This window comes from Cydia strobilella, chromosome 26 (genome assembly GCF_947568885.1).
Source record: "Cydia strobilella chromosome 26, ilCydStro3.1, whole genome shotgun sequence".
NCBI lineage: Eukaryota > Metazoa > Arthropoda > Insecta > Lepidoptera > Tortricidae > Cydia > Cydia strobilella.
The window spans coordinates 4,637,991-4,652,516 of record NC_086066.1 but is presented as its reverse complement, the minus strand read 5'-3'; the positions used below and the strand labels follow the sequence as shown (position 1 = coordinate 4,652,516).

Here is a 14,526-nt window from a genome sequence, read left to right as displayed (position 1 = left end):
TTATAAGAATTATAAGTTTTTTGTAAAAAAAACTTTATTGTTTTATTTCATTATATCCTTGGTCATTTTGAGCTAAATCTAACAACCGTAACTTTTTTAGTCTGTAATAATAGATCATTTACACCATTCCACTAACCCGGGGTTAACCAGTTAAACCTGGAGTTACCATGGTTACCAGTACGATTTGACACGGTTGACGGTTTAATGGGTAACCCCGGATTAGTGGGATGGTGCAAGTGGGCCTAAAAGAAATTAATTCATTATTAATTAAGGAAAGTTTCGTCAGATAATTTGGACGAAACTTTATTAAAACTACGGTATAAATATTTTATAATAAAGTGCAGAGTTAGCGTCGTCTAACTTTATTAAGTCTAAGCATACTCGGGTACTACACCGCTAGATACTCTCTTGTATGCCTGTTTCCTCGACCTATCAAATTCTCTATTAGTATGTATTCAATAAACCATAATATAAACGAAAGGGAATTAATTCTTTTGCCCATAAATATAAAGATAAAATTGTTACTATCGACGACCGTACAAGCTACTTTCATTCCAAATATAGGTAACACAGGAACAATTTTTTTTATAAATAATAACTTTATTCAGTGTATTTATTAACGTATAAGTAATATATTATAATAACAGCGTACAAAGTAAAAAGTTATAGAGCTTAATTAATACAATCTATGTAATTTTTTTGCCCACAATGATAATCAGTTATGTGTTTCTTCTCTTCGACTCTAACAACTAAATGGGGTTGGCCGGTCGAAATAATTAGCAGAGGGCGCCAGTATAGCTTGCCCTGTCAATCCCTAGAATTGTGTCAAATTTTTGTTAATGCCTTGGATGCCAGCCCTTTAAGCCAAATCTCATAGTAAAAGGGGCAAGCTATGATAGCGCCATCTCTGCAAACCTTTGACAGTTGCCAACCCCATTGTGGCTTTTGAAATTCATAAGATTTTTTATTCTTTTCTTCCTTTCCCACAACGTCTAACCTGACGACAGAATTGTCCGGGGCTTTCGTTAGTCTCTCTCTCTAGTCAAGTTGATCATGGTTTTTTGGTTCCTCTCTTCGACTCCTTAGAGTGAAATTGTTGACGGCTTTCATCATGTAGATAGAAATAGGGTTATTTGATTATTTTGTTCACTTCTAACACTAAAATTGTGACTATACTTATGGTTGGTGATGTTGGTTTGGTTCCTCTCTTCTACTCAGAGTGAAATTGTCGACAGCTTTCAACATGATGTCGATACTCATGGGTTTCCTTCAGTTCTAAGAGTTAAACTGTCGACGGCTTTCGCAATTACGTCTATTCTTTAAGGGTTTTACTTTGGTTCCTCTCTTCTATTCATGGTGTAATCGTCGACGGCTCTCATCATGATGTCGATACTCGTAGTGTTTCTTAATTTTTATTTTATTTACCTATTACCAACTTAAATACTTAAAACTGATTAGAAAAAACTTATTATTGTTAAATTAAATTAATATTAACAGTTAATTGTTTACAACACAAAATTTTTTTCTTTAACTCTAACAGTCAAATTGTCAACGGCTTCCTCAAATATGGTTCCTCTCTTCGATCCTAAGCGTGAAATTGTCGACAGCCTTCATCATGATGTCAAACTTGACGGGCAGAGGGCGCTGCAGGTCGGCGGCGCACATGCCGGCCGACGGCAGTAGCCGGTAGCGTCGGATCAGGTTCGCCAGCGCCGTCTTCGCTGACATCATTGCGTATGTAGCACCTGAGAACACGTGTAAAAGGATTATATCGACATTTTTGGAGAATACTGATAGGTATCTTCTTGCTGTGAGATTGCATATACTTAGCTTTCTTAGTCGAGGGACTAGAAAGTGTCAGACGAAAAGAAGAAATAGGGCCATTACATAAGCTATCCCGTACAAACACACATTTTATTTCGTATATTAACTTACATTTTTTTAACGTTGTCGTCGATTTAACTGAGCATTTTTCACATCCATCGCGATATCTGCAGAAAATTCGCGTTTGTATGGGATAACTACGTAGATAATTTTGTGGAATCACAGTTAGGTACTTTTCGCGTTTAGTGAAGTTGAGTTACCGCATGATTTCGTATGCGTTTGAAAAATGTAGGCGCATAGAGTCGACCTCCCGCGATAATTTAAATTTCGCGCCTTTTTCTACTGATTTTGTTTCTATACTAACCGATGCAGTTCCTGACGGAGTAGCTGAAGGGCATGAACATGGCGGGGTGCGGCAGCGGGCCTTGCAGGAACCGCTCGGGGCGGAACTCGTCCGCGTCGCGTCCCCAGTACGCAGGGTTGCGGTGCGTGCCCCAGATGTTGAATAATACCGTCGTCTCGTCCACCAGCGTTGTGCCTGACGCTAAAATACTTATGTATTAACCATTTGAACGCCATGCCTATCGTGTGCAGAGAGTCATCGTGAACCTCTACCTCTCTCTGTGACCCTTTCAGTTTCCGTTTATACTAAAACGGTCCGGATCCGGGCAAATGCGTTCGACATTTCGCTTTTTATCACGGTGATCACGTGATGCTTTTTAAATATAGAAAACGGAGTGTCAGATGCCTCGTTCTAGCCGGACCCGTTCGGACCGTTTTAGCGTGAGTCTACGTAAAGCGTATGGACATTTTAGGGCTGGTTTCGGTTGCATTAGGATCGAAAGAGATAAAAAAAAACATAAAAATTCCAAAAACTAAAATATGTACTTTAATAGAATTAAATGGCCGAGATCTATCTGAATAATTAGAAAAACTTACGAAGAAGTGTATCACTGTGGACCTCTCGCACCACTACCGGTACCGGCGGGTAGAGACGCAGGCTCTCTTTGATGACGGCCTCCAGATACGTCAGCTTCGGCAGATCCTCCGCGGTCACGGCGCGTTCCGACTCGCCGAACACTTCTTGCAGTCTGATACACAAAATTATAGACGACTCAATTTAATCAGTTACTAAGAGATTAGCAAAGAGTACAGTAGACTACAGTAGGAATTTTAGTGGGCATCAAGAACACATTTTCGAAGAAACTAAAACGCTCCAAGCATAGACGTTAGACGGACACAAACCACGAACCAATGTAAAGATAATTATAATTGAGTTTTCTCTTTGCCCCGGCACAAAAGAGATATATTTATCCGGTCGCCGGACACTTTCTGCTGATAGGAACAGAGATAGGTACCAACGTGTCGTACCTTACGTACGAGTGTGTTATTTTCCCGTCCCGCGTAGCAGCAGAAATCATAAAGTGTCCGGCGACCGGACAGATCTAATACTAAATAACCCTTAAAAGAACTGACAAAATCGGGGGATATGGCGCAAAAATGTGCTTACCCTTGGTGTGAACCCCCACTAAAACGCGAGCGTTTCGCGCCGTGGTTTACGCACCAAATTTTGAGGGACTTGCAGAACGTAGAGAGAGGGCAATGATAGTACTCTCTCCAGGTGGGTGTTGGACCGGTCCGAAATCCGATGAAAGTTTCTTGGGAGTTGTATCAATTACAACTGACATACGGAACTCGGTAAGCGCGATATAGATAATGTACTTATGGCACTCCCTCCAATCTTGCACTATGTGTATAGAGAATAATAATAACTCCCACGGCCGATTCGGCCACGGCGACTGCTGTCAACTCCGTTATTGTTGTCTCTGGTGTGCTCGCAAGTGGCTGACGTAGCCGATTTTGTTTCCAAAAGTTCGCGAGCATTGCGGGCATGTGAGCACACCATTTGAGTAATTATAATGTATTGCCGCAGGTGGTCTGGCCTTTATTTCGTCGCGCTTGGAATCCAGCTCTAAGCGCCGTCGCGATTCGAATTCAGCCACCCGGGCATTTATTGTATCCCGCCATTCTGTTCGTATGGCTGCCCGCTGCCCCCATCGCGAGGGCTCTATACGACACTTTTTCATGTGCCGCTTAAGCACATCTTTGTACCTGAGGAATTGGCCGCCCTGTTTCCGCTTGCCCTCCTCAAGCTCAGAATAAAAGATGCGCTTAGCCACACGCTGGTCGTTCATCCGTGAAACGTGCCCACACCACCGAAGCTGACGTCGCATGAGGTATACCTCGATACCACCCACATTTGCTCTACGCAGTACTTCGGTATTCCGAACACGATCAGACCATCGGATCTTCAGTATCTTGCGTAGGCATCTGAGGTGGAACCGATCCAGCATGCGAATATGGCGGCGATAAACGGTCCACGTCTCAGCGGAGTATAGAAGGTTAGGCAGCACGACTGCCACATAAACGGATATCTTAGTGGCCAGTTTTAAGTCATGTGAGCTGAGGACCTTGTATAGAGAAGGAAATATATATACTAACGCCATCTGTTAGAATCTTGTGACACGGTGTAGATATTCACAGGGCGCCACAGACTTTTATTTATTCAATGTACTTACTCCTGGTAAACTTTATCCTGCACGTCCGGGTACCGGGACAGCAGCACGGTGGTAAAGCTGACCGCGGTGGCCAACGTGTCTGTCCCGGCGACCATGAACACCAGCAGCTCCACCCGCAGCTTCAGGTATACTTACTCCTGGTACACCTTATCCTGCACGTCCGGGTACCGGGACAGCAGCATGGTGGTGAAGCTGACCGCGGTGGCCGACGTGTCGGTCCCGGCGACCATGAACACCAGCAGCTCCACCCGCAGCTTCAGGTATACATTCTCCTGGTACACCTTATCCTGCACGTCCGGGTACCGGGACAGCAGCACGGTGGTGAAGCTGACCGCGGTGGCCGACGTGTCGGTCCCGGTGGCCATGAACACCAGCAGCTCTACCCGCAGCTTCAGGTATACTTACTCCTGGTGCACCTTATCCTGCACGTCCGGGTACCGGGACAGCAGCACGGTGGTGAAGCTGACCGCGGTGGCCGACGTGTCGGTCCCTGCGGCCATGAACACCAGCAGCTCCACCCGCAGCTTCAGGTATACTTACTCCTGGTACACCTTATCCTGCACGTCCGGGTACCGGGACAGCAGCACGGTGGTGAAGCTGACCGCGGTGGCCGACGTGTCGCTCCCGGCGACCATAAACACCAGCAGCTCCTCCCTCAGCTCTATGTCCGAGTAGCCCTTCTCCAGCCCTCCGGAAGACTGGATTTCCACGTCGATGAAATATGACAGTTCATTGTTGTTATCTAGAAAACACTTAACATTCAAATCGACCACTAAATGTTGTTTCTGTCTTCATCGGTTAATTTTTTTAAGTTTTTCTGTAGTTAGCTAGGAACCCTTATATCTAGTTTCGCCATGTCCGCATGTCTGTCTGTCAGTACGAGGCTTTGGTCCACGATCGTTAGTGCTAGGAAGCTGTAATTTGGCATGGATATATAATTCAATCATGCCGATCGATAAAATGAAATAATAGGTAACTAGAATATCTATTAGGGTCCAAACAAAAAAATTTTTTTTTAAATCTCGACATACAGCTATACATACTTGTATATTAACAGAACAGTTTTATTACATTCAAAAATATAATAGGACATAATGTGTGTTCTTGAACATTTCAAAGTATCTTTCCCCACCTAGGACGGAGAGAGATATGTGATGGATTAAGAATGCTCCGGAGTCTCCGGACTTGTGTTGTGGTCGCCATTTTTTCCACATAGACGTTCTTCTAGCTTTATAATTGCTTGAGATTTAATTTTAATAGTATGAAGGCATTGTAAGTAGGTACATATTTGATATTTATTGAAATAAAATTATACAGCATTACAGCTAAGGGCGCCAATGCGCTGTAAAACTAAGTAATTAAAGCAATGTGTTATAAAGTTATACGATAAATATGTCAATAATTAATAAGCTACCTATGTTGATTCACAAAAACGTAAAAAATAAAAAGTTTATGATTTTTGTCGGCAAACAAGTCGCAGTCAGGTGCAAAAGATAAAACAAAGATAGATGGATAAAAAATGTTGAGAAGTGTCCGAGACCTGGTGTGCTATATATACCTTATTACTTACTTAAATTCTTAAGTCCATCTTCAGTATTTTTTTCCTTTTTCTTTTGTATATTCTGTAAGTAGTAAGTAATAGAAAAAGTATGAATTAATTATATAGTAATGAGGTAAATGACTATAATGGTTCTAATTGGAATTGTAAATGAGATGTGTAAAGTAAAAAGCTGACCAAGTGCGAGTCGGACTCGCGTACCAAGGGTTCCGTACATTACACAATTTAAACAATGTATTTTTTATGTGAAACGTGAGTGAAATGTCTTTAAAAAACCCGTAGGGGTCGGATCAAAAACTAAGTAATTAAGTCCGACTCACGCTTGACTGCACATTTCTAATAGGTTTTCCTGTGATCTAGAGGTAAATAACTATTTTGTGTATTTTTTTCAAAATTTTAGACCCAGTAATTTTTTGTCTATTTTCTTGAATAACTTCTAAACTGTTTATCCTAAAATTATAAAAAAAATATATTTGAGTTTCTCAGCTCTTTCTTTTGATATGTGACACAATATAATTTGAAAAACTTTATTTTTTAATTTTCTCATTTACAAAAAAGCCCAAAGAAAGGGGGTTAAAAGGGTTTTTTTTTAAAGTGGCCCCCATGTTTAAAATTCATTTGTTTACGTTACATGTCCGTTTTTGGGTCACAAACTTACATAATTATTATATGTATACCAAAGTTCAACTTAATTGGTCCAGTAGTTTCGGAGAAAATATTATATGCTGTGACAGACGGACAGACAGACGCACGAGTGATCCTATAAGGGTTCCGTTTTTTCCTTTTGAGGTACGGAACCCTAAAAATAACTGTGCCGTGAATTTGACGGCAAATATTTAAATATAAAGTTGACATTCTTACAAAACGTATGGCGCCATGTCTTGTAGCGTCATAGTTCCTAGTTTGATCGAACTAAGTGGAATTTTAATAATCCTCGTGGTTCGATGGTCGAACTAAGTGAAAATTTAGAGCTCCTCGTGGATTGATGGTCGTACTAAGTGAAATTTTAGAATTCAATTAGATGGTTGAACTAAGTGGAATATAAAATTCCTAATGGTCTGAGTCGTCGGACAGTGAGAAATAAAAATTCCTTGTCCTCCGACACGTTGACATCAAATTCAAAAGCACGATATTTTCTTATACGTTATACACATCTACATTTAATACATTTGTAAATATACAACGATCAATAATACCTCATCTAAAAAGGTATATGCCCGTTCCAAGAGGTATTGAACCCGTTTGTACGCGGGTAGCCTCTTGAAGATGACGTCCGGATGCAGCCACGGCTGGAACACGCGCTTGGCCTGCAATTGCGTGCCTTCCTCTATTGCGTGCAGAAGAAAATGATGGTCGGAGCACTTTTGCATATTGATGTCAGTGTTCAGGGCAGTTTCTAAAACAAGTAAGTAAATATTCGTTATTGCACCAATAATTATACATTTAAAACTACAAAGCCGTTGGCTGTCGGTCTTCAAATGCGCTCGTATTTACTCGGCCAACTAGTGCCCACATATTGGCTCGCCAACTATAGGGACCGTGCACGTTGGAGGGTCTGCAATTTTGCGAACCTTGTGGTCTAATCGGAAACTTACAACTTGACATTACTACTTAACGCCAAAGCAGGTGCTGCCCCCTATAGAGCCCGCACGCTCCCTTGTGTGTTGTAGGTTCTGCTATCTTGTGGATTAAATCGGAAACTAAAAGGAATGTACGAAATTAATCGCGGTAAGCGTTCTTTCTTTACCGCAAACAGTATCGGTCGCGAACGTAGTAATGTATCTCCAGATAGAGAAGTCGCCGCCCCCCGCCTCGGGCCGCAGCAGGTCGGCCATGATGGAACTCTTCGCGTCGAACACTGGAACCAGCTGGTCTAGGTTCTTCCGATTGAAGAAAGGAGCGTTGATTTTTCGACGAGAGCGCCAAATGTTTACTGCAATGGTTAGAATAACATGAATAGAGTATATCTAAGCTTTTAACTTGGTACAGATTTTAACAGAACAAATTTATGGTGTTTAACTGTCACGAAAACGTATGCATTATAAACTGAAATCGATTTTCTATTTCATTTTAAATTCTTATATAGTAGTGTGACTACTTAAAAAACTATATGGATTTGTTCCCAAAGTTGTGAAAACGTTTGAAAGTTTCGTAATTTGACGGAAAATTACATATGCATTTATTTTTGGCCCAAATTGGGATTTTGATTATTCCGCCCAGAATGAGCTATTTAAAGTTTTACGTTTTTACTTCTTACGTAAACTTTAAAACTTAGATGTTTGATTTATTCACAGAGCTTCAAGGAACTAGACCTGAGTAGGTATATGGTGTTAATTTCAACTCGATACCTCCATGCGTTCCCGACATAAAGGGTCTTGACAGATAGACAGACAGACGGACAACAAAGTGATCCTATAAATGTTCCGTTTTTTCTTTTTAAGGGACGGATCCCTTAAAAATTGCCAACAAAATAAAAATCGGCCCAATTATTACCTGGAGCAAATATAGAACCGTTCCCTATGGCGATTCGAAACATCTTTGCTATGTATTCGCCTTTGTCCAAGCACGATTTAGAAACCACCTCGATGGCCGCAGGGTCCGTCATACCTGTGATGTGGAACAATAATAGGTATTTAGTATGAGAAATTCTCGTAATTATAAGAGCGTTTTTTTGCATTAATAATATTTTATTATTCTTAGTATTCTTACCAACAAACAGCCTATTGGCCAGCCAAAAACTTGTAAGACCATTGTTCTGATTTGATATTCGACCTATTTTTTGTAACACTTGCATAATATCTGAAAGAAAAGAGAAATTAGTGCTACCTTAATAACCTATTTTACTATCCTCATAGTCGAAAAGAAACGTAGATTATTTAACTCTGGTGGAAACAGCCATTTCACCCTCGAACCTCCTCGAGTGCCAGAATACCTCGGGTTCAACAGGTCACTCAACCGTTAGTTAACAATGTACCTACTCCAAATTTTATATTAAAGGAAAAAATGGAAAAAGTTACACTTCCGGCAGGATGCCGATGTAATCGTCTTACGGTAGATGTCGCTTTACGCCACCCCAAAGGCGTGTATACATAAGGGAAGGAATGGAAAGATTTGCAAGGTTCTGGTAGGCTTCCGTAGCTCAATTGGATAAGAGCAACGCACGGATTGCGGAGGTTGCGGGTTCAAATCCTGCCGGAAGTGTAACTTTTTCCATTTTTTCCTTTAATATAAAATTTGGAGTAGACGTATCTGCATGTTAAAAAATTGAATGTACCTACTGTTTTTTATACCCACCCTTCTGGGGGTGTCCTTACACAACGTCCAACCGAAAGAGAGGTAGGGCATAGCGATATGTTAGCTGGTTCGAATCTGGAGCAACCCAACTACGTAAGTACGGAAGGAAGATTAGTCTTACAGAAAACCAATCTTCCTTCCGGGGCAACCGACCGAATCCTACGCCAGATCAAATAAAGTAACGGAGCTGTTACTTACAGTAATAACATATACTAATCTATGGCTGTTACATCTCGTCACCCAAATCTGATCACTGTTTAATGTGTTTTGTTTTTATTTATATTGTTTAACCCTTTACCACATATGAAGCCATATATGGAGGATATGATATTCAACTCTGTTGACAGCTATTAAAGTTCAAATGTTAACAAATATTTTTTTATTACAATGCAGTGAGGGATTAAGTATTTTGTTTCTTTGTATTTTCATTTGGTTTATAGTTCGCGTTTGCCTTGGTAGTAAAATACTGTAATGCTGTGTAACTGACATACTCTGTTTAATCGCTTTAGACCCGTTAATGACATTGTACAAACGCCAGAGTTTAAAGTGTTATAATAAGCTGTAAGTAGTTATTGTGTTCTCGATGATCATTAATGCTTCCAGAGCTCCCAAGGATAAATCCTTGTAAGCTGACAGAACATCACATATTATAAGGAATTCGTTATGATTTTTTATGAATTTACCTTCATTGCTACCAGCGAAGATGTGGGCGTGTCCAATGACGGGGTAGCTGTCCGGTAAGCACGGTATCTCAGCCGCGAGCTTGTAGAGCCGTCTGCGCGACCAGCGGTAGTAACCCACGCCCAGCGCTAACGCCAACAATAACAGCTGCCAGATCATCCTCCTGTACTCTAAGACCTTTGGTTAAATCACATAAAATAAGCGAAAAGCGAATGTGATATATTGATTAATCCCGTTTCAGTAAATTTTTAGTTGGGTCAAAATACCAGATTTTTAACTCGGTTAAATTAAATTAATTACTTAAATTTAGTTAACGCGCAGTGTTTACGACCTATTATATAATGAATAATTATGAATTGAATAATAAATGTACACTTCTGCTTTCTAAGCCGGGTGCAGTTAAAATGAGCAATATCAAAAACGATGTATTATCTTGAAACTTGGATATGACGCAGAACTTGAGGTCAAAGTGATTAATTATTACCTACCTAGTCTAAACTAACTCAACAAGCTAACTGCATGGTACCTATTTGCTATCTCATCATTAAGTCTCACATCCCTTCGCCAAATACTTCGGCGCTACACGGAGCTCGGCCTTCGGCCCTTACTAAGTTACTTGTGGAAGTTGCAATAAACATGCACCTGTAGGCTCGCCTCTCCCGGACGCTTCAAGCCTTCGCAATTAAGATACTTGTATGTATTGCTGTTGATTTGGACAATTAATCTATTGTTTTGTAGTGAAGCACTAACCTCCCGCAGCTCAATCTTCGGCCTCTTGTGTAGGCCAGCCTCTCCGCACGCTTCAGGCCTTTGGCCCTACGTGGAGCTCGGCCTTCAGCTCTCTCAATTAAGATACTTGTGGATGTTGCAGCAAGCTAGCTCCTGACGGACGCTCCGGTCCTTTGGCCCTACGCTGAGCTCGGCCTTCACATTTAGGTACTTGTAGTATGGTTCTGTATGTAAGCACTAACCTTCGCCAGCTCGCCAGCTCGCATTGGCCTTAGGCCTCCCGTATAGGCACGCCTCTCCCAGACGCTTCGAGCCTTCGAGCTTCGGCGCTATGCGGGGCTCGGCCTTCAGCTTTCGCAATACCCGCCCACACCACGTTTTACATGGCCCTGTATCCCTACCCTGAGTCCCTGATACAGCCAACGAGCATTTATTATCACTGCTCTAACTAGCCTATTTGGTATCAAAAGGAAGAGGCAACTTGTTACACCATCCGACGACGACGAAAAAAAAATGCCGGAAATTTTATTTTCAAAGAAGGTAACCTTAACTGGCCACCTGACGATTTAGATTTATCCCCAGTGATTTTTTTAATCAGGGATATGTCCAAAGTGGGGTCCCTTTGTTTGACATAATTATTGAAAGTCATAATGTAATGATTGTCATATTATCATTAGTCATAATTCTGAAACCGTCCACTTTTCAGGATTTTCCTCGGGTTATCCTATAGATAGGTTAGGTTAGGTTAGGTTTGTTTTATGGCAATCCTGATAAGTTACGCGTTTCTGAGAAAAACCAAATTATGACTAATGATGATAATTATGACAATCATTACATTATGACTATTTATGACTTTCAATAATTATGTCAAACAATAGAGACCCGTTAAAAGTGCCTATATTTTTTGGCAGCTATCGAGGAATTAATAGAAATTTATGCGAGGAAACGCCAGAAATTTTCCATCCTTCTTTTCAGGCTGTAATGAAAAATGTCAGATTCTGGCATGGCAGCATGGTGGCATTTTTATCGCCTGTCACTATGCCTGTCACTTTCGCACTTATACACTTGTTAGAACGTGACAGGCATGATGACAGGCGATAAAAATGCGACCGCGCTTAGCAAGAAGGCCAGCAACAAAAAGGGTTGCATTTTATTAGATACCTAAATTGCTGGGTATTGAAAAATCAAATTCCATTTTGTCTAACAGGTGGTGTTTTTTTCCATGTAAACATTTACGTTTGTACTAATACGTATTTGTTATTTTAGGGTTCCGTTCCGTAGCCAACTAGGAACCCTTATAGTTTGGCCACGACCGTCTAACTGTCTGTCCACCCGCGGCTTAACTCACTGACTCGTGCTAGAAAGCTAAAATTTACCATGACAAATTTGTGAAATAAAAATAGGAATAAAGTTTCTTAGGGTACCTTCCCTATACGTAAAGAGAGTTTTTCGCTTGAATCCTATGGCGTGGGGTATCATGGGATAGGTCTTTTAAAACGAATAAGGGTCTTCATAGACAATTTTTTGATTAGGTAAGTGATAAATAAATAATTAGTAAAACGACGTAAGTACAAGTGCTGCGAAGTTACCGTAAAATGGGGTGAGTAGGAGCAAAACTGACATTCAAGCCTCGATAACATTTTATTTTTACATATGCAAACTGAATGCTGTATATAATAAGTGTTCCGGATGTTTCTATTTTAGTTTTTATTTTATTTTGGGTAGTTCAATTTCATAACTTTGACGATAAACAGGAAATACCACCTCACCCCGTAGTCCCTCGTAATTGGGGTGAGATGGGTTTTCATACAAAGGTGATTTTGGAAGATTGTTGGATCGATTTTTTTAAATTATGAGTATTACTATAGTTCCTAGCTCTAGCTATTTTTGTAGCAGTAGCCCTAAAAATCCATCTCACCCCCCTTTCAAACCTTCTCTCCCCATTCATAACCCAACTCTCCCCGCGAAACCTACTCACCCCATTTTACGGTACTCCCTTTAGCTTGTTATGAACATAATATCACTAATAGAACCCGTTCAAGGATGCCTATCAAAGTCAAAGTCAATATAATCTTTATTCAAATAGGCCTAAACAAGCACTTTTAAATTTGTCAAGTTTTAAATATTACCTTAATCTAAATATCAGAGCAATTTATTGATGCAGTTATTATTATTCTTAAAAACATTGAATTATTGTAGATATGTCAAACTTTATAATAAGAATTCACAAAAGGATCGTCAAACACCAAAATTGTATAAAAAATACTATTCTAGAAACTTTCTAGAATAAAAATCTAAATGTCATAAAATACGGATTGTGACGGATGGGTAACTACAGTACTATATAGTCTCCATGTACAGGACTATGGATGGTATAGAAAGGATGCCAATCTCTTATGGCAGAATTGTTGCAAAAGTGACCGCTTTCAGCTTTAAATAATAGTTCCTAATCTCTCCGGTGGCGCTAGTTAGGCTCTGGGACATGAGTATAACATGAACCACAAATAACCCGACCAAATTACGTAGGTTGTTTTTGATAGTATTTCGGTGTATGGTGGCGCCGCCTAATTACTGTTTTTTGATGGACACTTTTCATACATAGATATTTGGCTCCTTTATATAGTCTCCATGTACAGGGCCCTATACTGAGCATGGTCCGACATGCTCTTAACCGTTTTTTTATTTCATATAGCGAGTTCAAAGTTCGGAGCGATTATTCGTCGTGTTAATATTTTAGTAAGTTATTTTACTCGTACATAAATAGTTATTTTTATTTTTGAGGGCAAAGTTGTTGTTTAACCCCTTATGCTAATATTCCTGCCCGAGCAAGGAAAACATTGAACTACGAAAGTAGCGAGCTGTTCGAAAAGTGGAATTTTGAGCGATGCGAGGGTTTTAAAACACGAGGATTAAACAAACTTTGCTCCGGAGAGAAACACAATCTTGCACCGCAAGAAAAATACATAAGGCCCCGTGAGTTTTTAATTTTATTGAGTTTTAACAATAAAAAATCGGACAAGTGCGAGTCGGACTCGCCCACCGAGGGTTCCGTACTTTTTAGTATTTGTTGTTATAGCGGCAAAAGAAATACATCATCTGTGAAAATGTCAACTGTCTAGCCATCACGGTTCATGAGATACAGCCTGGTGACAGACAGACAGACGGATACATCATCTGTGAAAATTTCAACTGTCTAGCTATCACGGTTCATATTATGAGATACAGCCTGTGACAGACAGACGGTCAGTGGAGTCTTAGTAATAGGGTATCGTTTTTACCCTTTGGGTACGGAACCCTAAACAGGAAAGAATCAATGAATTCGATCAAAAATAAAATTACACATTTTAGAAGCATTTTTTATATTTTTAGCTTTTCTGCAAAAATTGTTACAAATATTGAGTGCGTTTTAGACCTACGTCGGCGTCGTCTTGGTAATAGGCGCAAATCTCACGAATTTCACTTCATTTCGCATGCATCAATGAGCTATAGAAGGTAGGATCCTTTGGAAGTGGCCTACCGCGTGCGCCCGTGAGGGACAGACCATACGCAATGCGACAATATGATTGGTCGAGTAGATTTGTAGCCCACCAACCATACAAATTTATGGTGGGGAATAAAAAAAAGTGTAATTGTAACAAGGACCCAACCAACCAACCAAGGAATAATAACGCTTTCTCTGCTACTCATACTGAAAGATAAGACTACCCCGTTCTGACAGTTCCCCCCACCACTCGTGTCTAATCAGCGTTAGCGATTTTCATGGTCGTATCAAAATAAGATCAAAACGCGTAACACAGGGTTTCTTAAACTTTTTGCAGTCACGGACCATTTTCACAATTTAAACAATTCCACGGACCCCTG

The 14,526-nt window shown here is 40.4% G+C and overlaps 1 protein-coding gene across 1 annotated transcript; it reads right to left on the bottom strand.

Annotated features, from left to right (window-relative positions):
* Positions 1-1,560: 1,560 nt before the first annotated feature.
* Positions 1,561-10,127, bottom strand: LOC134753051 (cytochrome P450 4C1-like). Its single transcript, XM_063688813.1, has 10 exons — positions 9,939-10,127; positions 8,671-8,760; positions 8,455-8,568; positions 7,709-7,894; positions 7,158-7,357; positions 5,974-6,058; positions 4,944-5,145; positions 2,764-2,915; positions 2,189-2,368; positions 1,561-1,745 (listed from the first exon to the last, which is right to left on the bottom strand). Exons 1-10 carry the CDS (start codon positions 10,093-10,095, stop codon positions 1,561-1,563), a joined length of 1,551 nt encoding a protein of 516 aa, XP_063544883.1. The 5' UTR covers positions 10,096-10,127.
* Between the last annotated feature and the right edge of the window lie 4,399 nt (positions 10,128-14,526).